At 44.0% G+C, this 23,835-nt stretch overlaps 1 protein-coding gene across 2 annotated transcripts in view; it reads right to left on the bottom strand.

Moving 5' to 3' along the window:
• Positions 1 to 23,835, bottom strand: part of ZFAT (zinc finger and AT-hook domain containing) — a 210,901-nt gene that overhangs the window by 148,190 nt on the left and 38,876 nt on the right. The window contains exon 1 of one of the 2 annotated variants that reach the window (XM_058175105.1): positions 12,132 to 21,921. The exons of the other annotated variant lie outside the window; for it this stretch is intronic. Coding sequence (XP_058031088.1) covers positions 12,132 to 12,150 — 19 coding nt within the window. The 5' untranslated portion in view covers positions 12,151 to 21,921. Of the gene's footprint in view, positions 1 to 12,131; positions 21,922 to 23,835 lie in introns of those variants that run through there. 2 annotated transcript variants of the gene reach the window in all.

Below are 23,835 nucleotides of genomic sequence, written 5' to 3'. Positions count from 1 at the left end.
ACCGTTCCCAGATAAATGGCTGTCCAGTCTCTTTTTTGAAAACCTCCAGTGACGGAGCACCCATGTTGTGCCTCGCTCGTCCCCCTCGCCGCAACCGGGCCCCTCTCATCTCCTGCCAGACACTGATAGTACAGAAGAATGTTGTTGTTGTTGTTGTTGTTGTTGTTGTTTACATTTATATCCCGCCCTTCTCCGAAGACTCAGGGCGGCTTACAGTCCTGGCATGCCTCCAGCCCCCAGTCCTGGCACCATGCCCGGACAGTCCAAGCAAGACGAATGGCCTGACATGCCTCTAGCCCCCAGTCCTGGCACCATGCCCGGACAAACGGAGCAACTGGGCCCCTCCCCCACAGCATGTGAGCCTGGGGAATGTGAAGCCAGTCACGAGCTGGAACTACCAACAGCTGGGCTGGAATTACCAACAGCTGGAGGCTGGAGAGATCCACACTTCCGGAGAATGGAGAGGCGACGTCAGCAAAAGGAAGGGAGGGGCAGGCCTGGATAAGTGCTGAATCATGGAGCCACACCCCATGGCCTATATACAGGATCTGCTTTCTGGCATTCTCTGAGTCAGGCAAAGTCTAATCTGGATTGCTGAAGTCACACCTTGGATTCCTGCCTGCCCTGAGGACTCTGATAGGACTTTGGCAGAGCTGCAGAGGCACGCTTGATATGGACTTCCCCGACCCGGCCGTCAGAGGAGGAGTGGGACACGACAACCCACAACTTCTGAAAGCAAGCTGTTCCACTGGTTAATTGTCCTCACTGTTAGGAAGTTTCTCCTTAATTCCAGGTTGCTTCTCTCCTTGATTAGTTTCTATCCGTTGCTTCTTGTCCTGCCTTCCAGTGCTTTGGAGAATAGCTTGACCCCTTCTTCCTTGTAACAGCCCCTCAACTGTTGGGACACTGCTACTTCAGGGAAGCTGTAGCCACTGAACCAAGATTAACATCAGACTCATTTCACAATGACTAATGCGACAATAAAGATAATTACAATAATAATAAAAAATTGTTTGGAACGAAAGATAAGCTGTCGATAAGAAAGACAAAAGAGGTCTGGATAGCGGATGTGGCGGTAACTGAAGAACGCAGGAGAGGAGAGAAAGAACTTGAGAAAAAAGCAAAATACACAAACCTGCAAGTAGAAATAGAACAACTGTGGCAAAAGAAAGCAAAGGTAGTATCGATAGTAATAGTCTTTTCAGGAAAAACAGGGCTATATACCTTGATTAATGTGCAAATGTTAAGAAAGAAAGAAACCGAGGTGGGAAATGAAGAAACGCAACAGATTTTAAGGGTGTCTTGCCTTTTCTCACACTGTTGTGTCTCATTCGCTTTCCCCGCAGCCGGGCCCTTCTTATCTCCTTCCGAACGCTGAGGAATGTCCTGGCATGCCTCCAGGCCCCAGCCCTGGCACCATGCCCAGACAGGCCGAACAAGATGATGGGCCTGAAGTGCCTCCAGCCCCCAGCCCTGGCTCCATGCCCAGGCAAACGGAGCAACTAGACCCCTCCCCCTCCCCCACAGCATGTGAGCCTGAGGAAGGTCAATTACCAACAGCTGGAGCCTGGAGCGACCCTCGCTTCAGGAGAATTGATAGGCGGCGTCAACAGAAGGAAGGGAGGGGCAGGCCTGGATAAATGCTGAGTCATGGAGCCACACCCCATGGCCTATATAAAGGATCTGCTTTCTGGCATTCTCTGAGTCAGGCAAAGTCTACCTTATATTGCTGAAGTCACTTCCTGGTCTCCTGCCTGCCTTGAGAACTTTGCTAGGACTTTGGCAGAGCTGCAGAGGCATGCCTGATACGGACTTCCCCGACCCGGCCGTCAGCGGAGGAGTGGGACACGACACACATCTATCAAATGTATGTTACCCCTTTATAAAGACTTGACCATCTGCTTAATAAAATTCTTTTTTTTTTTCTTTTTGCTTTGCTCCGGGACTTTAGAATTCAAACAGAGAAGCATCTGCCACATAACACACCATACTTAACAACTGTCAATAAGCAAATCTGGATTTTGGACATGGCAGTACCTGGAGACAGCAGAATAGAAGAGAAGAGAAAGAAGTGGAGAAGCTAACAAAATGCAAAGACCTACAAATAGAAAGAGAACGACTATGACAAAGGCAAGCAAGGATAGTACCAATAGTAACAGGCACCTTGGGTGCAATCCCAAAACAACTGGAGCACCACTTAAACACCATCGGCATTGACAAATTTGCCGTCAGTCAATTGAAGAAGGCAGCTTTACTTGGAATAGCTTAAATCTTGTGACCATACATCTAACACCATCATACATCAACATCTGTCTATCCCAGGTCCTTCCTTGGGAAGGACTCAATAGGAGGACCAAAGTGCCAAATCCAGCCTGAACATCTGGCTGACTGTGCGACAAAAAATAAAAAGTAAAAAATAATAATAATAATGTATTATCCCATATCCTTGGGGGGAGATTCCAAAGGTGAATAAAAAGGCCAAATCTCATCTAAATATCTTACAGACTGTGTGACTAGCCATATGCTGTAACTAATAATAAAAAATAATATATATTTAAAAAAAAAAGAACTGGAAAAGATCTTAAAGTATCAAGATCTGAAAATTGAAATTGAAAGATCATGGCATAAGCCGGCTGCGATGACCCAGGCGTTATTTATTTATTTGTTTATATTTCTATACTGCCTTTCTCCCGAAAGACTCGGGGCGGTTTACAGCCATGTTAAAACAATTTTTACAAACACTAAAATAATTTAAAATGAAATATTTAAATTTAGGCTGACTCCTTAAAACCCATTTAAAATTCCCAATTAAAACTATCAGGCCAGTCCTGCACGATGAAACAGCCATGTTTTCAGCTCACGTCGGAAAGTCCGGAGATCAGGGAGTTGGCAAATACCTGGTGGTAATTCGTTCCAGAGGGTTGGGGCCCCCACAGAGAAGGCCCTCCCCCTGGGGGGGTCGCCAGCCGACATTGTCTAGCTGACGGCACCCCGAGGAGGCCCACTCTATGGGAGCGCACCGGTCGCTGGGGGGCCGTCGGTCGCAGTAGGCGGTCCCGTAAATAGCCAGGTCCCATGCCATGAAGCATACTGGGAAACATACCAAAAAAAAACTTGGATGGCACACAGAAAATCTGTGCATTGACAAAATGTTCATCCTTGGTTGCAAAAGGACACACTGATTGGATCTGTACACATACTATGCTGATGCATTACACTATACCAGATTCTTGGGAAGAACTTGATACATATGAAGGCCATCGTTAGAATATTCACAAACAGGACATGAGTTGACAACCTTCTTTCATTGCGGCTCCCTGGTATACAGTTTAGTAGCTAAGGTGTTTGGTTAGAAGATGGGAGACGGTGAGTTCTAGTTCGGTTTCAGGCATGAAAGCCAACTAGGTGATTTGAGGTCAATCAGAAAAGTTGTGAGTTCTAGTTTCATTTTAGGCATGAAAGTTGGCTGATTAACTTTGGGTCAATCACCGAGAGTCTGTGAAATATAGTTTCATTTTAGGCATGAAAACAAGCTGGGTAACTTTGGCTCAATCACCAGGAGACCATGAGTTCTAGTCTCACCTTAGCTATGAAAGCCAACTGGGTGACTTTTAACCAATGCCCAGGAGACAGTGAATTCTAGTCCCAGTTTAGGCATGAAAGCTAACTGGGTGACTCTGGGCCAATCCCCAAGAGACGGTGAGTTCTAGTCCCGCCTTAGCTGTGAAAGCCAGCTAGGTGACTTTAGGCCAATGATTTCCCCGTGCTGGCTGGGGACTTCTGGGAGTTCAAGTCTGTTAAGAGTTCATTGCAAAAATCAAATCCAGAAGCACATACAGATAACTGATTCAGCTGGATTCATTAACTTCTTTATATACATAATAACAGATGAAGTATTTACAATACCAATAGTTGATTCTTCCAACGTGGTAAAAGTTACAGGCAGAACACAAGGCAGGAGAGAACAGTTAGTTTAATTTCAGCAGAGCAGACAACATGCACAGACTGCTTAGTTTCAGTTTCAATTCTCTGCACAGACTCAGAAGCTGCAGACTCAGACACACCCTGTCTCCAGTCTGTCTCAGCTCCCATTGGCTGGCTGAGTTGCTACACCAATTCATTGGCTGACCGTGTTACCATGTCTCTGCCAGTTTATGAATAATCTGACAAAGTCCTCCCCATCTTTAAAGTTCCCAAAGTTCTGAAACACTGTTCTAATGCAATGCTTAGGGGCCCAGACAAGAGAAAGGCCCCCACCTTTCCTTTTGGCCTTGAGGACAGCTATTTTTTGAGCCTTGTCTCCATCAAAACCAAGTGAATGATGCATGTATCCTGATTGACAAGTATCTCCTTTTCACTTTACTAATCAGACAGTAGCCTTCAATCCTCAAGGCTGGCTGTTACATGCAACGTTTCCTGATTCAGGAAAGATACCAGTGAGAAAAGTTATTTTTATGTTTTCTTTTCCTTAATAAATTGGTACAAGATTTATTTTGGTGTGTATGAATACATACCAAAGGGACTGAGCCACCGAAAGGATGCAGTGGCTCAGTGGCTAAGACACTGAGCTTGTCGATCGAAAGGTCGGCAGTTCAGTGGTTCGAATCCCAAGTGCCGCATTAACAGGGTGAGCTCCCGTTACTTGTCCCAGCTTTTGCCAACCTAGCAGTTCGAAAGCACGCAAAAATTGCAAGTAGAAAAATAGGGACCGCCTTTGGTGGGAATGTAACAGCGTTCCGTGTGCCTTTGGTGTTTAGCCATGCCGGCCACATGACCACAGAGATGTCTTCGGACAGTGCTGGCTCTTCAGCTTTGAAACAGAGCCCCCTACAGTCAGGAACGACTAGCACATATGTGCGAGGGGAACCTTTACTATGAATACCAAAATTAAGTGGTATGGCTTAATACCAGTGGTGGTATTAATACCAGTGGCGGTGTGGCTCAGGCTGTAAGATAGCCTGTTATTAAAACACAGCTGCCTGCAATTACTGCAGGTTCAAGTCCCACCAGGCCCAAGGTTGACTCAGCCTTCCATCCTTTATAAGGTAGGTAAAATGAGGACCCAGATTGTTGTGGGGGGGGGCAATAAGTTGACTTTGTATATAAATATACAAATAGAATGAGACTATTGCCTTACACAATGTAAGCCGCCCTGAGTCTTCGGAGAAGGGCGGGATATAAATGTAAATAAAAAAAAAAAAGTAGATTATTTCCATTTTAGACAGGGAGTTGTTTGCATTTTTTTCCCTTCATTCAATCAATTCCAATTTTCAAAGACCACCTAGATAAGTCCCTGCAGTTTCCTTTGCAAGGGTTTTTCAGAAGTGGTTTGTCGTTGCTTTCTTCCTAGGGCTGAGACAAAGTGATTGGCTCAAGATTACCCAGCTGGCTTTGTGCTCAGGGCTGGGCTAGAACTCCCGGACTCCTGGTTTCTAGCCTAATTGCTATACCAAACTGGCTCTCTGCATTCTTTATTACTGCAGCCATTGCTAGAATTAACTCAACGGTTCTCAAGAATCATCTTAAAAAAAAAAAAAAAAAAAGCACCTACCCTGAAATTTCTGGAATATTGCAAACCTTATTTTAAGCATAATTCCTTACTGTTTATCTTCCAGCCTCACAAAGAGTTAAAACAGCCTAGCTGGTTAAAAACACTGTATTGATTTTTAAGTTAAGGGCTGAGTGTGTTCCTTTGAAGTAGCTCTCTTCGGAATGTTAACAGCGGCCTCTAGTGGCCACTGTGTTAGAAAACACAACTGCAATGAAAACTTTAAAAAGAAAAAAAAACTGGAAATGCTAAACCAAAACAGGGTTTTTCAACCTTTGTCACTGTTAACTTTTAAGAGGTCTGGATTTCAACTTTCATAATTTTCATGTTGGCTGGGAAATTCTGGGCGTTGAACTCCAGATCCTTTACATCCTGGACATAAACTGTTTTAACTCCTACCTTCAAAAAGGACGCTGTAGAGCAGGGGTCTCCAACCTTGGCAACTTTAAGCCTGGCGGACTTCAACGCCCGGAATTCCAGAGTTGAAGTTTGCCAGGGTTAAAGTTGCCAAGGTTGAGGACCCCTGCTATAGAGCACTGCACACCAGAACAACTAGACACAAGGACAGTTTTTTCCCGAAGGCCATCACTCTGCTAAACAAATAATTCCCTCAACACTGTCAAACTATTTACTAAATCTGCACTACTATTAATCTTCTCATCGTTCCCCTCATCCATCTCCTTCTACTTATGACTGTATGATTGTAACTTTGTTGCTTGTATCAATTTATATTGATATTGTTTCCTGATTGCTTATTTGTACCCTATGACTATCATTAAGTGTGGTAACTTATGATTCTTGATGAATGTATCTTGTCTTTTTATGTACACTGAGAGCTTATGTAGCAAGACAAATTCCTTGTGTATCCAATCGCACTTGACCAATAAAGAAATCTATTCTATTCTATTCTATTCCATTCCATTCCATTCCATTATTTTCTCTATTCTATTCCATTCCATTCCATTATTTTCTCTATTCTATTCCATTCCATTCCATTCCATTCCATTATTTTCTCTATTCCATTCCATTCCATTCCATTCCATTCCATTATTTTCTCTATTTTATTCCATTCCATTCCATTATTTTCTCTATTCTATTCTATTCTATTCTATTCTATTCTATTCTATTCTATTCCATTCCATTCCATTCCATTCTATTCCATTCCATTATTTTCTCTATTCTATTCCATTCCATTCCATTATTTTCTCTATTCTATTCCATTCCATTCCATTCCATTCCATTCCATTATTTTCTCTATTCTATTCCATTCCATTCCATTCCATTCCATTCCATTATTTTCTCTATTTTATTCCATTCCATTCCATTATTTTCTCTATTCTATTCTATTCTATTCTATTCTATTCTATTCTATTCTATTCTATTCTATTCTATTCTATTCCATTCCATTCCATTCCATTATTTTCTCTATTCTATTCCATTCCATTCCATTCCATTCCATTCCATTCCATTCCATTCCATTATTTTCTCTATTCTATTCCATTCCATTCCATTCCATTCCATTCCATTCCATTCTAAAGTAGAGAAAAAACACTGACCTACAGTAGCTCGTGAAAATGGAAGGAAAGGGGGGAAGGAGGATTATTATTTATTTATTTTCAGAAGCAATGAAAAGCGTCTTACAGTAACTTTGGTGGGTTCTGATTCTAGGAATTATGAGAGAAGAAGCAAGCAAGGGATGCACATTCAAAGCAGGAATTTTTTTGGTTTTATCCAAATGGCATTTAGGGGCCCAGCTTCCTTAAGGTGGAAGAGGTTAAAGTATCTCATGACCCAAATCTCTCCATTTGTAGCCAATGTATCGTCTGTGTGATGTTTCCAGGTATGTTGCTCACCAGGAGGCACCAAGTGATCTGTTGGGATCTTGGGATCTACAAGTAATGAGCTCCAAGAGGACAAACCAGTCAAATGGAGCTCAGTGTAATTTCGCTGACTGCAGGATAAAAAAGATGGAAGGGACCTTGGAGGTCTTCTAGTCCAACCCCCTGCTCAGGCAGGAAACCCTACACCACTTCAGACAAATGGTTGTCTAATCTCTTCTTAAAAATTTCCAGTGTTAGAGCATTCACAACTTCTGCAGGCAAGTTGTTTCACTGATTAATTGTTCTAACTCTCAGGAAATGTCTTAGTTCTAAGTTGCTTCTTTCCTTGATTAGTTTCCACTCATTGCTTCTTGTCCTGCCCTCAGGTGCTTTGGAGAATAGTTTGACTCCCTCTTCTCTGTGGCAGCCCCTGAGATATTGGAACACTGCTATCATGTCTCCCCTAGTTCTTCTTTTCATTAAACTAGATATACCCAGTTCCAGCAACCGTTCTTCATATGTTTTAGCCGCCAGTCCCCTAATATATTGCTATGTTGGTTAAATTAATACTCCACCTTTGCTTCAGAACCACATTACTCCTCTCTTAATAAATAATAATAATAATAATAATAATAATAATAATAATAATAATAATAATAATACTATTTTAATTTTTATACCGCCCTTCTCCCGAACTCTTAGGTCCCTGGGAAGGTGTTTGGTGAGTTTGCTTGATTTAATCTTATAAACCAGGGGTCTCCAACCTTGGCAACTTTAAGCCTGGAGGACTTCAATTCCCAGAATGCCCCAGCCAGCTTTGCTTTGCTGGCTGGGGAATTCTGGGAGTTGAAGTCCTCCAGGCTTAAAGTTGCCAAGGTTGGAGACCCCTGTTATAAACCATCAAGAGTCACTTGTATGATGTAGATGGTAGATAAATAGATATACAGACAAGACACAGGCAGCAGGATAAATAAAAGATAGGAAACGTGAGGGAATTAAAAAAAAGGCATATCAATTTCCAATTTCTATAATCTGTCAGAAGGTTCCAGAGTTGGACGGGACCTCAGAAATCTTCTAGTCCAATCTCGGATCTAGGACAACTCGCCGCAGGACAAGAGTTATACATTTCGAAGAAATGGTGGAACGAAACCATTAAAGAAAGGATGCACAAGAAGGGCCAAAATGAAATGTGAATGACAAAAATTAACATTTTTAAAAAATTATTTTAAATAATTTAAACTGAATTGTTAGCCATGAATATCATCTGGGCTCCTTTTTCTCTCTCTCTCACTCAGTCCAACCCATCTCACAGGATTGTTGTGGGGAAAACAAAGTTACATAGAATTTTAGGCTCTATTATTAGTGCTTTAAGAAACGTGATACTTCCATTTTAGCAAAACTTAAGTTGGGAAATTAAGTTGGCCCATAAGAAAGGCTGAGCGCCAAAGAATGGAGGCCTTTGAACTCTGGTGCTGGAGAAGACTCCTGCGAGTCCCTTGGACTGCAAGGCGAACAAACAAGTCAGTTCTAGAGGAGATCGACCCTGACTGCTCTTTAGAAGGCCAGATCCTGAAGATGAAGCTCAAATACTTTGGCCACCTAATGAGAAGGAAGGACTCCCTGGAGAAGAGCCTCATGCTGGGAAAGATTGAGGGCAAAAGAAGAAGGGGACAACAGAGAACGAGGTGGCTGGATGGAGTCACTGAAGCAGTAGACGTGAGCTTAAATGGACTCCAGAGGATGGTAGAGGGCAGGAAAGCCTGGAGGAACGTTGTCCATGGGGTAGAAATGGGTCGGACACGACTTCGCAACTAACAACAACAAAGTTGGGAAATGAAGTTTCTCCTTTGAGCCAAAGTTACTTCTTTTGATATGCAAAAAGAATAGCCTTTTCAAGAACAATAGGGCTTTTGATGAATATCCCTGGCTAAAGTCCAATTGTTAAGAAACAAACAAACCCAGGTAGGAAAGAAGGAGATGCAATCTAGCTGAAGGGTTTCTTGCCTTTACTCACACCTATGAAATGTATGTACCCCTATATAAAGACTTGAGCGTACCCTTCATAAAATGGATTTTCCTTTGCCTGAATCACTTTTGGTTGCAATTGTTGGGGTGGGTGAAGAGAAAGACAAGGTCATTCTGTGAAGGTCTTCTCTCACAAATTCAGGGACCACGTATTTTCCAGCTCTATGCTGGCTTAAGTGCCGGAGCCTTCCTTCCTTCCTTCCTTCCCTCCCTCCCTCCCTCCCTCCTGGAACTGAATATGTCTAGTCTGATGAAAAGAATATCTCAGGGGGTGCCACAAAGAAGAGAAAGTCAAGCTATTCTCCAAGGTACCTGAAGGTAGGACAAGAAGCAATGGGTGGAAACTAATCAAGGAGAGAAGCAACTTAGAACTAAGGAGAAATTTTCTGACATTTAGAACAATTAACCAGTGGAACAACTTGCCTCCAGAAGTTGTGGATGCTCCAACACCGGAAATTTTTAAGAAAATGTTGGATAACCATTTGTCTGAGATGGTGTAGGGTTTCCTGCCTGGGCAGGGGGTTGGACTAGAAGACCTCCAAGGTCCCTTCCAACTTTGTTATTCTATTCTATTTTTTCTTTATCTTTCTATCTTTCTTTTTATCTATCTATCAGAATAGTTGCATTACTAAAGTGTAGGAAGTTAGCACCCACCACTCTCCTAGAAGAATGAAATATTTTAGAAAATATTAAAAAGAATAATATATTTCCCTGGATGAGAAATGAAGAAACATGTTTTAAGGACAAAGCAGCTCCCAGCAGCTTCCTGCCTCCCCTCCACACCTTTGTCAATGGGTCAAAGACAGAAACTCATTCCCCCCCAACCTTTGTCAATGGGACCATCATCTGCAACACAATAGGACCCATCTAGCAACAGAAACTCCCCACATGGCACCTGGGAAGATTACATCAGCCAGCAAGCTTAGCTAAGACTCCCACCCCCTGGGAGTCTGACAACCAATCAGGATACTCTTCCTGTGCCCCAGGAAGTTCAAAGCTCAGAAAAAGTATAAAGCCAGGGCGCGCTCAGCACCTCGGCCCTTTTCTGTTCAGGAACTCAAGCCATGTGATCCTGACCACCATTAAACCATCTTTCCAAGCAGCCTCCATGTTTCCAGTGTCTTTTTCCCCACTTGGAACTGAACCCAGATGGATATTTCTTCCAACAATTGATATGCATTATACTATAAATATATTATTGACTTGCCTGCAAGAGGACCATAAAATAGACAAATAGAAAATAAAGAAGGTAAAATTCAAACCAACATGCACTTTCCACTAACATCCCACACTTAACAACTGTCTCAATAAGAAAGACAAAAAGTCTGGCTAGTGGACGTGGCAATACCTGGAGATAGCAGAAAAGACAAGAAAGAACTAGAGAATATCACAAACCACAAAGACCTGTAGACAGAAGTAGAATGACTGATGCAAAAGCATCAGGGCCGTGGTAGCTCAGGCTGTTAAGAAGCCTGTTATTAGAACACAGTAGCCTGCAATTACTGCAGGTTCAAGCCTGGCCCAAGGTTGACTCAGCCTTCCATCCTTTATAAGGTAGGTAAAATGAGGACCCAGATTGTTGGGGGGGCAATAAGTTGACTTTGTAAAAAAATATATATATATATACAAATAGAATGAGACTATTGCCTTATACACTGTAAGCCGCCCTGAGTCTTCGGAGAAGGGCGGGGTATAAATGTAAAAAAAAAAAAAAAAAAAAAAAGCAAGCAAAGGTAGCACCAATAGACGCCTTGGGTGCAATCCCAAAACATCTGCAGCACCACTTGAACACCATCGGCATTGACAAAATCACCATCAGTCAATTGCAAAAGGCAGTTTTGCTTGGAACAGCTTACATCCTGCACACCACACCCTCAGTCCAGAGATATTTCATGAGAAGAGTCCTCCACTCTGCTCGCAACAGAACACCTTATGCCTCCAGACTTGGAAATTTTGGGCTTAGACCAGGGGTCTCCAACCTTGGTCCCTTTAAGACTTGTGGACTTCAACTCCCAGAGTCCCTCAGCCAGCAAAGAGTTGAAGTCCACAAGTCTTAAAGGGACCAAGGTTGGAGACCCCTGGCTTAGACAACTTAGAACTTATGTAGGTCTTAGGTCTGACCTGAGCATAGCTCATAAAATCATCTGCTACAACGTCCTACCAGCCAATGACTACTTCAGCTGCAACCACAACAATACACAAACACACAATAGATACAAATTCAAGGTAAACCGCTCCAAACTCGATTGCAGAAAATATGACTCCAGCAACAGAGTGGTCAATGCCTGGAATGCACTACCTGACTCTGCGGTTTCTTCCCCAAACCCCCCAAATTTTAACCTAAGACTGTCTTCTGTTGACCTCACCACATAAAGTTGCCAAGGTTGGAGACCCCTGAGCTAGCTTGCGGGGGGGGGGGTTGCATGAAAGTCTAGATAAACTCCTGACTATGGACTAAGGAGGTTGGGAATGATGGGTAGGGGAGTCCCCGCGTTTTATTTTTTGGGGAGCAGAAAGAAACAAAATTATTTCTTTTTTTTTCCTCCCAAAGAGGTCTCAGCAAAGCGGGGGGATACTAAACATTTCCGGTTCTCCTTCGACACCAGCGTCGTTTCCGCCTGCCACTCAATTTGCCCCGCACGGTCGATATAGAACCGGAAGTGTATGGCAGTCCAACAACCCTCCGCTGCTTGCCTCGTTCCTTCCGAGTCCGAGCCGCCCCTTTTTCCCCCACTCACCGGCCGAAGGAGACTCCATGGCAGCCCGCGGAAAGAAGAAGGAAATATATATATAGATATATCCGGGTGTTTCCTTTTTGAACTGCGAGAAAGAGAAGGGAAAAGGAAGATGGGCGCACTTCCGTCCCTTCGGGAAAGCGCCGTCCGCCGATGCGCCTTTCCGGAGTCCCTGGAGCGGCGAGGAGCGGCTTTAAAAAACGAAAGGAGGGGGAAAAGCCAGCCCCGACCCGTGTAAATATTAATTGCGGCCGCTCTGGAATGGCGGCGGGAGAAGCTGCCGGACGGGGATTATGGCGAATCTGCGGCGACCGACATGGCGGCGGCTTGCGCTTCCTCGAGTGACGTCAGAGCCGCGCGCGCGCGTCGAGGGAGGGGCCGTCCCCTTCGCTCCAGCGCCGTTGGGCGGAGCCAGGTCTCCTCCGGGTGCGCCTGCGTGGCTACGGCGCCTCCTAGTGGCTGCTGGAAAGTTTCAAAGCAATCGGAGAGGATCCTAAAGGTGCTTTTTTTTTTTTTTAGCAGGCAACTGGACTCTTTTTTTTTGGAAGACGTTTCGCTTCTCAACCAAGAAGCTTCTTCAGCTCTGACAGGATAGTATTATTAGTATCCAATGACCATCATTAAGTGTTGTATTTTATGATTCTTGATGAATATATTTTATTTTTTCTTTATGTACACTGAGCCTATGCACCAGACAAATTCCTTGTGTGTCCAATCACACTTGGCCAATAAAAAATTCTATTCTATTTTTCTATTCTATTCTATTCTATTCTGGGGAAATGGAAGGATATACAGACTTTCAGCCGGAGGGAAGTTGTGCTGGATCTCTGCAGATTGGGAATTGGAGCTCCCCAAATCTCTGGATGCTGAGCTTGTAAACCCATGTATGGGCATAGGAAGGGTGAAGATGCCACAACAAGGTGGCGGCATTGAGTTGGCTATGTTTCCCAAAAGAACCAAGTCAATGCTTGGATGGGGGACCACCAGGAGATCCAAAGGCTGTGATAAAGAAACAGAAAACCCCAGGAATCAGTGAAGCCGTTTCCTTAATGCCAAGAAAACTGCATGGAAGAGTCTCTGTAGTTACCAGCAGTCAAACTCTTCTTTGAATAAAGTGTAGTCTTAATCAAAACACAATGAAGTGGAGTTCTCACCTTTCTGTACTGCCAAAGAAGACACCCACATTCAAATGTTCAGCAAACTTTCAGGAGTTGCGCTGCCTTGGAAATGTTTATGTAGACACAGCACACAATGTACTCATTTATTTATTCAATTTATATGCCGATCATTTCATTTTATGTACACAAGTATGTGCTTGTGGGCCTCCCAAGAGTCAAGCTGAAATCAACTTGCAATCTGAATGGCAGTCTCCAGCATATGAGCTAATAAAACTCTACAAAAGGACAGGATGAATGTAGTTTATGACAGAGAATCGCATGGAACAACTTAACTTCTCTCCTTAAACTGCAGTTCTGGACATGCCAATCCCAGCACAAAGGTGTTTTGGTGCAAGACTGAAGGGCCTACATGATGTGTGTCCAATGTTTTGGCTTGCCTGAGCCACATATGAAATATAACTAATGTATATAAATAACAAACTTCATTTTTAAAATATTTGTATTTAATTTTTTATTATATAATGTGGAGCTGAATTACAAGCTAGGGCTACATGTGGTCCATGGGCTACAGATTGGATATGCCTGATCAATGCGATAACAAACTGTCTAAGGCAGAGGTCTCCAACCTTGGCAACTTTAAGCCTGGCGGACTTCAACTCCCAGAATTCCCCAGCCAGCTTTGCAGTCCGCCAGGCTTAAAGTTGCCAAGGTTGGAGACCTCTAGTCTAAGGAACAAAATGAGTTTTCAGAACAGTTTTAGATATAAACAGGATACAAAAAAGGAAAATAAATTTAAGGCATCTCTAAACTGAGGTACAAATAACCAGGTTCAAGGTCCAAATTACTGAGCCCCTTAAGTTTACTTCAAACACAAATAAGAAGCAATATGGAATTTGTACATTAACAACCCAATTCTGAATAACACTGTGACCTTTGAGTTTTTTTATTCCTTCCTCTAGAACTGTTTTTCAAACTTGGCAACTTTTAAGATGACTGAATTTTAATGTCCAGGATTCTCCAGCTGGGCACTGAAGTCCATACATCTTGAAAGTTGTTCGAAAAAACATTAAGAGTGGCCAATTTTATTTTATTTATTTATTTTTGCAAATTCATGAATTTTCCAATAAGACCTTACAGCTAGAAGCTAGCTTAACATAATTTGCAACATTTGGGTTTCACAGAGACCAGACTAAATATACCAAGGATTCTAATTTCTGCTGACCAAAAGTCTTTGGCCTGCAAGACAAGAAGTTCTCATATTTAACGGAAATCCTCTGCTCAGAAAAAACTACTCAAAACAAAACAAAAACCCTAATTCAAAGCAAAAACAAAGGTTTACAGTAGTGGCCAAAATTGTGGAAACCTTTTGGGAAAACTAGCTAATAACACCACTTTTCTTTTGAGTAGTACCATAAAATTATATATCAATGGAAAGATAATTGAATCAAGAATAACTTTTATGAAGGATTTGCTATTAGAATAGCAGAAACATAGAAATAGAAAAGTGAAACACATAGAAAAAATGAGATATACAAAAATTATCACCATAGAAAAAACAAGATATAAAAAATTGATCCCCATGTCAGTTCATACTTAGTGAGTCACCTTTAGCATGAATTACGGCCTTACAACATCTTCCCATGGAGTGAACCAAGTCTTTTAGTTCTGCAGCTGTTGTCATGTGAAACCAAGATTGAAGGATTGCTTCTATTAATTGGGTTTTATTGCTGGGTCGCTTCTGACTAACAGGTTTCTTTAGTCGGTTCCATAGATTTTCAATTGGGTTAAGGTCTGGGCTATTCCCAAGCCATTCCAGCAGTGGGATGTGATTGTCTCGAGACTCCAAAAATAAAGTGGTGCTATTAGCCATCAAACCTCAAAAATACACTTTTCCCAAAAGGTTTCCACAATTTTGGCCACTAGTGTATATAAAATCCTCCCAAATCAGCTATTCCTTGCAGAGAATGGCGATGCTGTGAAACATTTTGCCCCTCCCTCAGTATTTACTAGCTAGCATGTATGTGCGAGGGGAACCTTTACCTTAAGCTGTTCTAGTATTGCTGAAAACAGGCCAGTGAAGTTAAAAACCTTTCTCATCACCCCATAGCACTTTAGGGTGGTATGTCCAACACCCCAGATTCAGGCTGCAGAGTTCAAGGCTGGCTCCTTAAAATGCTAGAGCCCACCCCGGGGCTGTAATTAACTTCTGCTCTTAACACACGGGATTAGGCATCTATGCTCCGACAAATGGACATCACCAGGAATAATTTTCGCAAAGACCAAACCGTATTCCGAGTCTACCAAACGTGGGGTTAAATGTGGGTTTTTTCCAGCAGTTTTTCAGGGCTGGCTTTCTTTGCATCCCTCCCCCCCCCCCACAATGGCTGGTTCTAGACCTCACTAATTAACCTTTACTAAGCTATTAGTTCTTCCTTGAGTGGTGCAGTGGCCTAGAGGTAGAGCTCACAATCAAGAGGCTGTGAGTTCGATCCGAGGTAGAGGCAGATATTTTCTCTTTCTGGGCACAGTGAGAATGTATCTTTTTTTTTTTTTTACATTTATATCCCGCCCTTCTCCGAAGACTTAGGGTGGCTTACAGTGTGTAAGGCAATAGTCTCATTCTATTTGTATATTTACAAAGTCAACTTATTGCCCCCCCAACAATCTGGGTCCTCATTTTACCTACCTTATAAAGGATGGAAGGCTGAGTCAACCTTGGACCTGGTGGGACTAGAACCTGCATTAATTGCAGGCAGCTGTGTTTTAATAACAGGCTTCTTACAGCCTGAGCCACACCGCGGCCCTTCATCTTCTGAATATAATTCTGCATTGGTGACAGGAAGGGCATCCGGCCAGTAAACACTCAGCTCTCCGTTCAGTTGCCAAGACTCCACCCCGCAAGGGTCATTAAATGTGGATGAGGATGCTATTATTTCTTCCTCTCTAGAGCAGGGGTCTCCAATCTTGGCCACTTTAAGCCTGGCGGATTTCAACTCCCAGAATTCCCCAGCCAGGCTTAAAGTGGCCAAGGTTGGAGACCCCTGCTCTAGAGGCCTATCTTGTCCCCTCAGCTTGGCTTCTCTACTGTTTGTAGCGTTCATCACGAGCTTCACATTACCTGTGTTCTTTTAAAGAATATAAGCATGCTGCTGAGATATAACTTACCTGCAGAGATCTACCTGGGCTTTTCTCTCTAGCCTCCTGGGCTTTGCACATTTCTGTTCAGTTCAGGCACCCAAAGGAAAGTCTGCTTTTAATAGGCAGATCTACAAGGCTTCTATGAGACATCTCCAACCAGGAGAATGGATGCCACCTCCTTCCCAAGGGCACTAAGCCTCTCTTCTTTTCTTTTTCTTTTTTTTATTTGAATTTATATCCCGCCCTTCTCCGAAGACTCAGGGCGGCTTACATTGTGTTAAGCAATAGTCTTCATCCATTTGTATATTATATACAAAGTCAACTTTTATTGCCCCCAACAATCTGGGTCCTTCATAATTCCACTTTGGGACAGCAGGATCCACCATCAGAAATGGTCTGGCGCCACCTCAAAGTCATGGTTTGTTTAAACTTGCTTTGTCGACCAAGCTACGATACTGGATTTATATACAAGGAGGCTATTTATATTTATCAAAGACAAGCGGAAGACTTTTATCTTTTAAGGTACGTCAGCTTAGTGGGCGAAGGTTATATTTTATAGAAATCTCAGCTGGAGTAACAATTTGCACGATTTCAAACTGTTTTCTACACCCATCCCATTGACTGTGAAACAATCATCCTATTTTGGGACACAAAGATTAGCAGCCTGCAGCTATACACCCCATGTTTTGCACTACCAAGCCCTCCCCCTATTTTGTTCAACAGAGAGCAGATAACTGATGAATCAGCGCTCATGTTGCTAAGAGTCATAGTACGCAGGCAGTCATGGATGTGGCCAGTGACTACTAACTCAATCCTCAGCTAATCATCATTTATCGCCATCAATTTCTATATGAAAGGGGTTCAGCCAAACATTTGAAAGGGTTAAGGACAATTTATTCTACTTGAAAAGCCTCAAAAGGGACAAACCAACTAGTGTAGTATGTTGATGATAAGAATTTCCCGTACATTACTCAACAATTGTTTCTGAAACGCAAAAGGGCAGACAACTTTTATGTAGGCTTTCTTCTCCAGGACTCAAACCCGGCTACCACGCGTGCAGTGGCAAAATTCTTGTGTCGCTGCAATGGCCACAAGAAAAAAATCGCTTACAGAATTATAGCTATCAGCTTGTGCCAATATCGGCTCTCCACTCACGTAAATTAGGGAGTGACGGTTTGAGGTCATGTATTTTCTTAACAAGGATGTTATTATCCGCTATGAATGCATTATATTTTTTTTTAATATATTGTATGTCTATTGCTGGTCGATGACCGTAATGAAATTATGTTCTGTTCTATTCTGCTTCAGTCAAGCTTGTCCCTCTTCCTCCGCTCACTCTTTATTAGAGTCTTTAGAGCAGGGGTCTTCAGCCTTGACAACTTTAAGACTTGTGGACTTTGCTGGCTGAGGAATTCTGGGAGTTGAAGTTCACAAGTCTTAAAGTTGGCAAGGTTGGAGACCCCTGCTTTAGAGAATAAAGGCTGCATTCCATATTTGAAGAAATGAAAAAAAACAGCAACTTAATACTGGAAGACCTTGATGTTTTCACCATCAACATTCCTGATTGTGTAGAGTTTTGGCCTGCAACAACCCACGTGGTCACTAAGCACAGCATAGTATGGAGATTTTTGTACCGGTATCTGAAATGTGTTTAAATGAGGTGGTGCGGGAGGCACCACAATCAAGAGACTGCGAGTTCGATCCTAGGTAGTGGCCGATATTTTTCTCTGGGCACAATGATAATATATCCGCTGCTGAACTCCGCAGTGGTGACAGGAAGGGCATCCGGCCAGTAAACTCAGCTCCATTCAGTTACCCCAACTCCACCACTATGCGAATAATTACGGGGTCATTAGAGGACCAGAAAAAAAATCTGAAATGTGTTTGAATATTAACCAACAGCCCGATTTTTGTATCTCTTGACTGCCATTTGGATTGTTGCAATCCAGATATAGTAGCCCTAAGCTGACTTTCCACACTTCCGGTGAATAGTATCTATATTCAACGCTTATTTTTTTCTGTTGTCCTGAGACTTGTGTCGGTGAGATGTGGAAGGCATCAGCAAGCAACATGATGTCTTCCAACTAAGATGCCTTTGCAGAAGAATCCTAAAAATCCGCTATTTTGACCGTGTTCCTAACAACTAAGTGCTCCAAAACAGTTTCTCTTGCAAACTACATAACATCGTCGCACGTAGGAGACTCCAGCTCGCTGGTCGTATTTTCCGCATGGAAAACAACTGAATCCCCAAGATGGCAGTGAGATGGACGTCCCTGATGCCAAACGGCCAAGATGACACTCTCAAAATACATGGCAAAGGATGTTCACGGAAGACCTAAAGACTGTAAAAACCAGGAGTCTCCAACCAGGGCAACTTTCAGCCTGGCGGACTTCAACTCTCAGAATCCCCCAGCCAGCAAAGCTGGCTGGGGAATTCTGGGAGTTGAAGTCCGCCAGGCTGAAAGTTATCCAGGTTGGAGACTTCTGCTCTAAACATTCACATTGGAGATTCTAATGGAGATTCTCAGTCATCCAGGTCATTGGTTGTCCCAAAGGTGCTTTTTCAAGATGCAACTGGACTTTTTTTTTATCCTTGAAAACGTTTCGCTTCCCTCATCCGAGAAGCTTCTTTATTTCTGACAGAAACGTCACATAAGAAGTGAGACGTCTTCAAGGAAAAACAAAGAAAAGTCCAGTTGCCTCTTGAAAAAAAAATCCTTTGGGAGAATCACATGGATTTGCCCAAGAGATCCCATGCTGCCTGAAATGCTACACAGCATGGGAGGATCTAATGCTAATGCTAAAAACTGTCCTGAGTTGAAGTGTGTGAAGACCTATATAACACACTCTTGAGTTGATATAGAGAAAAGACATCCGTAGAAACAAAATGGCCAGATACGTCACTTCTATAGTTTTTGGGTTTTTGTTTTCTGCTTTTTTCTTTTCTTTTCTTTTCTTTTTTTGTAGTTGGTTACCCACATTTAAGGGACGCGGTGGCTCAGGGGCTAAGACAGCTGAGCTTGTCGATCGAAAGGTCGGCAGCTCAGTGGTTCAAGTCCCTAGTGCTGAATAACGGGGTGAGCTCCCGTTACTTGTCTCAGCTTCTGCCAACCTAGCAGTTCAAAAGCACGTAAAAAATGCAAGTAGGAAAATAGGGACCACCTTTTAGTGGGAAGGTAACAGCGTTCCGTGCGCCTTTGGCGTTGAGTCATGCCGGCCACATGACCACGGAGACGTCTTCGGAAAGCGCTGGCTCTTCGGCTTTGAAACGGAGATGAGCACCGCCCCCTAGAGTTGGCAACGACCAGCACGAATGTGTGAGGGGAACCTTTACCTTTACCAGCATTTAAATGGAATGGAGTGAAGCAGATGGCTCGTCTCCCTTCTTCCCCAACCCCAGCTGCTCAGCAAGGCCCTTCTTTCCAAAGCAGTTGGAGTAAACTTCCATCCCCCAGCCATTTCATGGGATAAAAGCTGAGTGTAGGATGTTTACATGAACTAACAAAATGAAATTCGATGTAGACAAAAGTGAAGTCTTTGCACTCAGGCACGAAAAACCAAAAGTACACATACAGATTGGGAGAAATCAGGCTTAATAGCCGTGACTGTGGAGGGGGATCTTGGGAATCTTAGTGAACAGCCAATTAAATATGAGCCTAAGTTGCATTAACAGAGGGATACAATCAAGATAAAGGGAGGGCCTAAGACTACTCTATAAAGCCCCTAGTAAGACCACACTTGGAATATTGCATTCAGTTTTGGTCACCACATTATAAAAAAGATACTGAGACTCTAGAAAGAGTGCAGAGAACAGCAACCAGGATGATTAAGGGACTGGAGGCTAAAACATATGAAGAACGGTTACAGGAACTGGGCATGGCTGCTCTAGTGAAGAGAAGGACCAGGGGAGACAGGATAGCAGTCTTCCAATATTTGAGGGGCTGCCACAGAGAGGAGGGGGTTAAGCTATTTTCCAAGGCACCCGAAGGCCAGACAAGGAATAACGGATGGAAACTGACCATGGAGAGATTCAACCTGGAAATAAGGAGAAAATTTTTGACCGTGAGAGCAATCAACCAATGGAACAGAAGTTGCCTCCAGAAGTTGTGGGAGCAAATGGAAGCTTTCAAGAGGAGACTGGACTGCCATCTGTCAGAAATGGCGTAGGGTCTCTTGCTTGGGCGAGTGGGCTGGACTAGATGACCTAGAAGGTCCCTTCCAACTGTGTTATTCTAACTAAGAATCAGTGGCAACCAGTGCCTGGGCTTCAATATTTTTAGAGATCAACTACACCAAATGCAATGGAAAGAAATAAAAGGAAGCGTCCATTTTCAAACACGAATTTCCCCCTGAACGCAATTAACAAGCGACCGTAACATTCAGAAATACAGGCAGTCCCCGACGTACGACCCCAGTTTAAATTTCTGTGGTCAAGCAAGACATTTGTTAAGTGAGTTCTGCCCCATTTTATGACCATTTTTGCCACAGTTATTAAGTGAATCACTGCAGTTGATAAGCCAGTAACCCAGCTGTGGAGAGAATCCAGCTTCCCCATTGACTTTGCTTATCAGAAGGTCGCTAAAGGGAATCACGTGACCCAGGGACATAGCAACGGTCATAAAGATGAACCGGTAGCCAAGCATTTTGATCACATGATCACGGGGATGCTGCAAAGGTCGTAACTGTGAAAAATGGTCGTAAGTCACATTTTTCAGTACCATTGTGACTTTGAAGGGTCATTTGATCAGGGGGTCTCCAACCTTGGTCACTTTAAGACTTGTGGACTTCAATTTCTAGAATTAGCAAGATGAAGTGATGAGAGATTTTTACTTACATATTCTGGATTTTCCAAGAACTAATCAATATAATACTTTGCACAAAAAGGTGGGTCTTAATTTTGAAATATGCACATCCAGAAAAAAAAAATGTTGACATACCGTAGCTTCTCCCAGCCTGAAGGACTTCAAATATTTGGGCTTAAAAGTCCCCACCTTTCAACTAAAACAGTCTAACTTGAAAATCCAACACAATTAGAACATGTCACATTAGGGAAGCTGCCATTTTGTAAATGCCATTCTTGATTTCTACAAGGGTATGTGCAGTTTTTTGAAAAGAATGGAATGGAATGGAACAGAACAGAACAGCAAAGCTGGCTGAGGAACTCTGGGAGTTGAAGTCCACAAGTCTTAAAGTGACCAAGGTTGGAGACCCCTGCACTAGATGAACTCTTGTAAGTCGAGGACATTTAAAGCAACAGATACTTCTGTAAGTAGCAAATAATAATAATAATAATAATAATAATAATAATAATAATAATAATAATAATAATATTTTAATTTGTATACCGCCCTTCTCCCGAAGGACTCAGGGCGGTGAACAGGCAGATAAAATATAAATACACACAATAATTTAAAAACAACCCTTAAAAAACTAATTTAAATGCCCAAAACGTTAAAAAACATACTCCCCTATAAAATAACACAATTTTAAAAACCCATCCAATAAAAATAAAAATCAGGCTAGTCCAGCCATATGAAATAAATAAGTTTTAAGTTCGTGAAAGGTCCTAAGGTCAGGTAATTGTCAAGTCCGAGGGAAGTTCGTTCCACAGGTCGGAGCTCCCACAGAGAAGGCCCTCCCCTGGGGCCGCCAGTCGACACTGTTTGGCTGACGGCACCCTGAGGAGTCCCTCTGTGGGAGCGTGCGGACGATGGGAGATAGAAGCCGGCAGTAGGCGGTCCCGTAGATAGCCCGGTCCTAAGCCATGGAGCGCTTTAAAGGTGGTCACCAATACCTTGAAGCGCACCCGGAAAACAACAGGTAGCCAGTGCAGTCTGCGCAGGATAGGTGTTATGTGGGAGCTCCGAGACGCTCCCTCAATAACCCGCGCAGCCGCGTTCTGAACTAGCTGAAGTCTCCGGGTGCTCTTCAAGGGGAGCCCCATGTAGAGAGCATTGCAGTAGTCCAGGCGAGAGGTAACAAGGGCATGAGTGACTGTGCATAAGGCATCCCGGTCCAGGAAGGGCCGCAACTGGCGGATCAGGCGAACCTGATAAAATGCTCTCCTGGAGACGGTCGCCAAATGGTCTTCAAAGGACAACCGGCCATCCAGGAGCACGCCCAAGTTATGCACCTTCTCCATCGGGCCAATGATTCACCCCGACAGACAGCCGCATCTGCAGCTGACTGTACCGAGGTGCCGCATCCACAGCCACTCCGTCTTGGAGGATTAAGTTTGAGCCTGTTCCTCCCCATCCAGACCCGTACGGCTTCCAGACACCGGGACAACACTTCGACAGCTTCACTGGGGTGGCCCGGGGTGGAAAAGTACAGCTGAGTGTCATCAGCGTACAGATGGTATCTCACCCCAAAGCCACTGATGATCTCACCCAGCGGCTTCATATAGATGTTGAACAGGAGGGGTGAGAGAATCGACCCCGCGGCACCCCACATGAGGCACCTTGGGTCGATCTCTGCCCCCTGTCAACACCGTCTGCGTCCGATCAGAGAGGTAGGAGGAGAACCACCGATAAACGGTGCCTCCCACTCCCAACCCTCCAACCGGGCGCAGCAGGATACCATGGTCGATGGTATCAAAAGCCGCTGAGAGGTCTAATAGGACCAGGGCAGAGGAATAACCCCTATCCCTGGCCCTCCAGAGATCATCCACCAGCGACCAAAGCTGTCTCCAGATTGTATCCGGGCCGGAAGCCGGACTGGAACGGGTCTAGATAGACAGCTTCATCCAGGTACTGGGGTAGCTGACATGCCACCACACTCTCTACAACCTTCGCCGTGGCGAAGATTGGAGACTGGCCGGTAGTTCCCTAAAACAGCTGGGTCCAGGAAGGCTTCTTGAGGAGGGTCTCACCACAGCCTCTTTCAAGGCCGGAAAGACCCCTCCCGCAGAGAAGCATTTGTAATCCCCTGAGCCAGCCTCGTGTCACCTCCTGAGTAGCCAGTACTAACCAGGAGGCACGGATCCAGTAAACATGTGGTGGCGTTCAGCCTGCCCAGCAACCTGTCCATGTCCTCGGAGTCACAGGATCAAAGTCATCCCAAACCACCTCAACAAGACGGGCCTCGGAACCTCGCCTGGATCTACCCAATTTTGATCCAATCCGTCCAAGCTGAACGATTTTGTCGTATAGATAACCGTTAAACTCCTCGCACGCCTTGTAGGGGTCCTCCGCCCCTCCTGTTGGAGGAGCGAGCGGGTCACCAAACAGGGCGGCCGGGCGGTTATCTGCCGACGCAATGAGGGAGGAACGAGGAACGCCGCAACCCTCATTGCCACTAGGTAGGTCCTACTATAGGACCTAACTAGTGTCCGGTCAGCCTCAGAGCGGCTGGATCTCCAGGCACTCTCTAGGCGTCTTCTCCGGCGCTTCATCTCCCTCAGCTCCTCGGAGGACCAAGGAGCTGGTTGAGACCGACGCCGGGTCAGAGGC

Source organism: Ahaetulla prasina, chromosome 3 (assembly GCF_028640845.1).
Source record: "Ahaetulla prasina isolate Xishuangbanna chromosome 3, ASM2864084v1, whole genome shotgun sequence".
Classification (NCBI taxonomy): Eukaryota; Metazoa; Chordata; class Lepidosauria; order Squamata; family Colubridae; genus Ahaetulla; species Ahaetulla prasina.
This window is presented reverse-complemented; position numbering and strand designations above follow the sequence as displayed.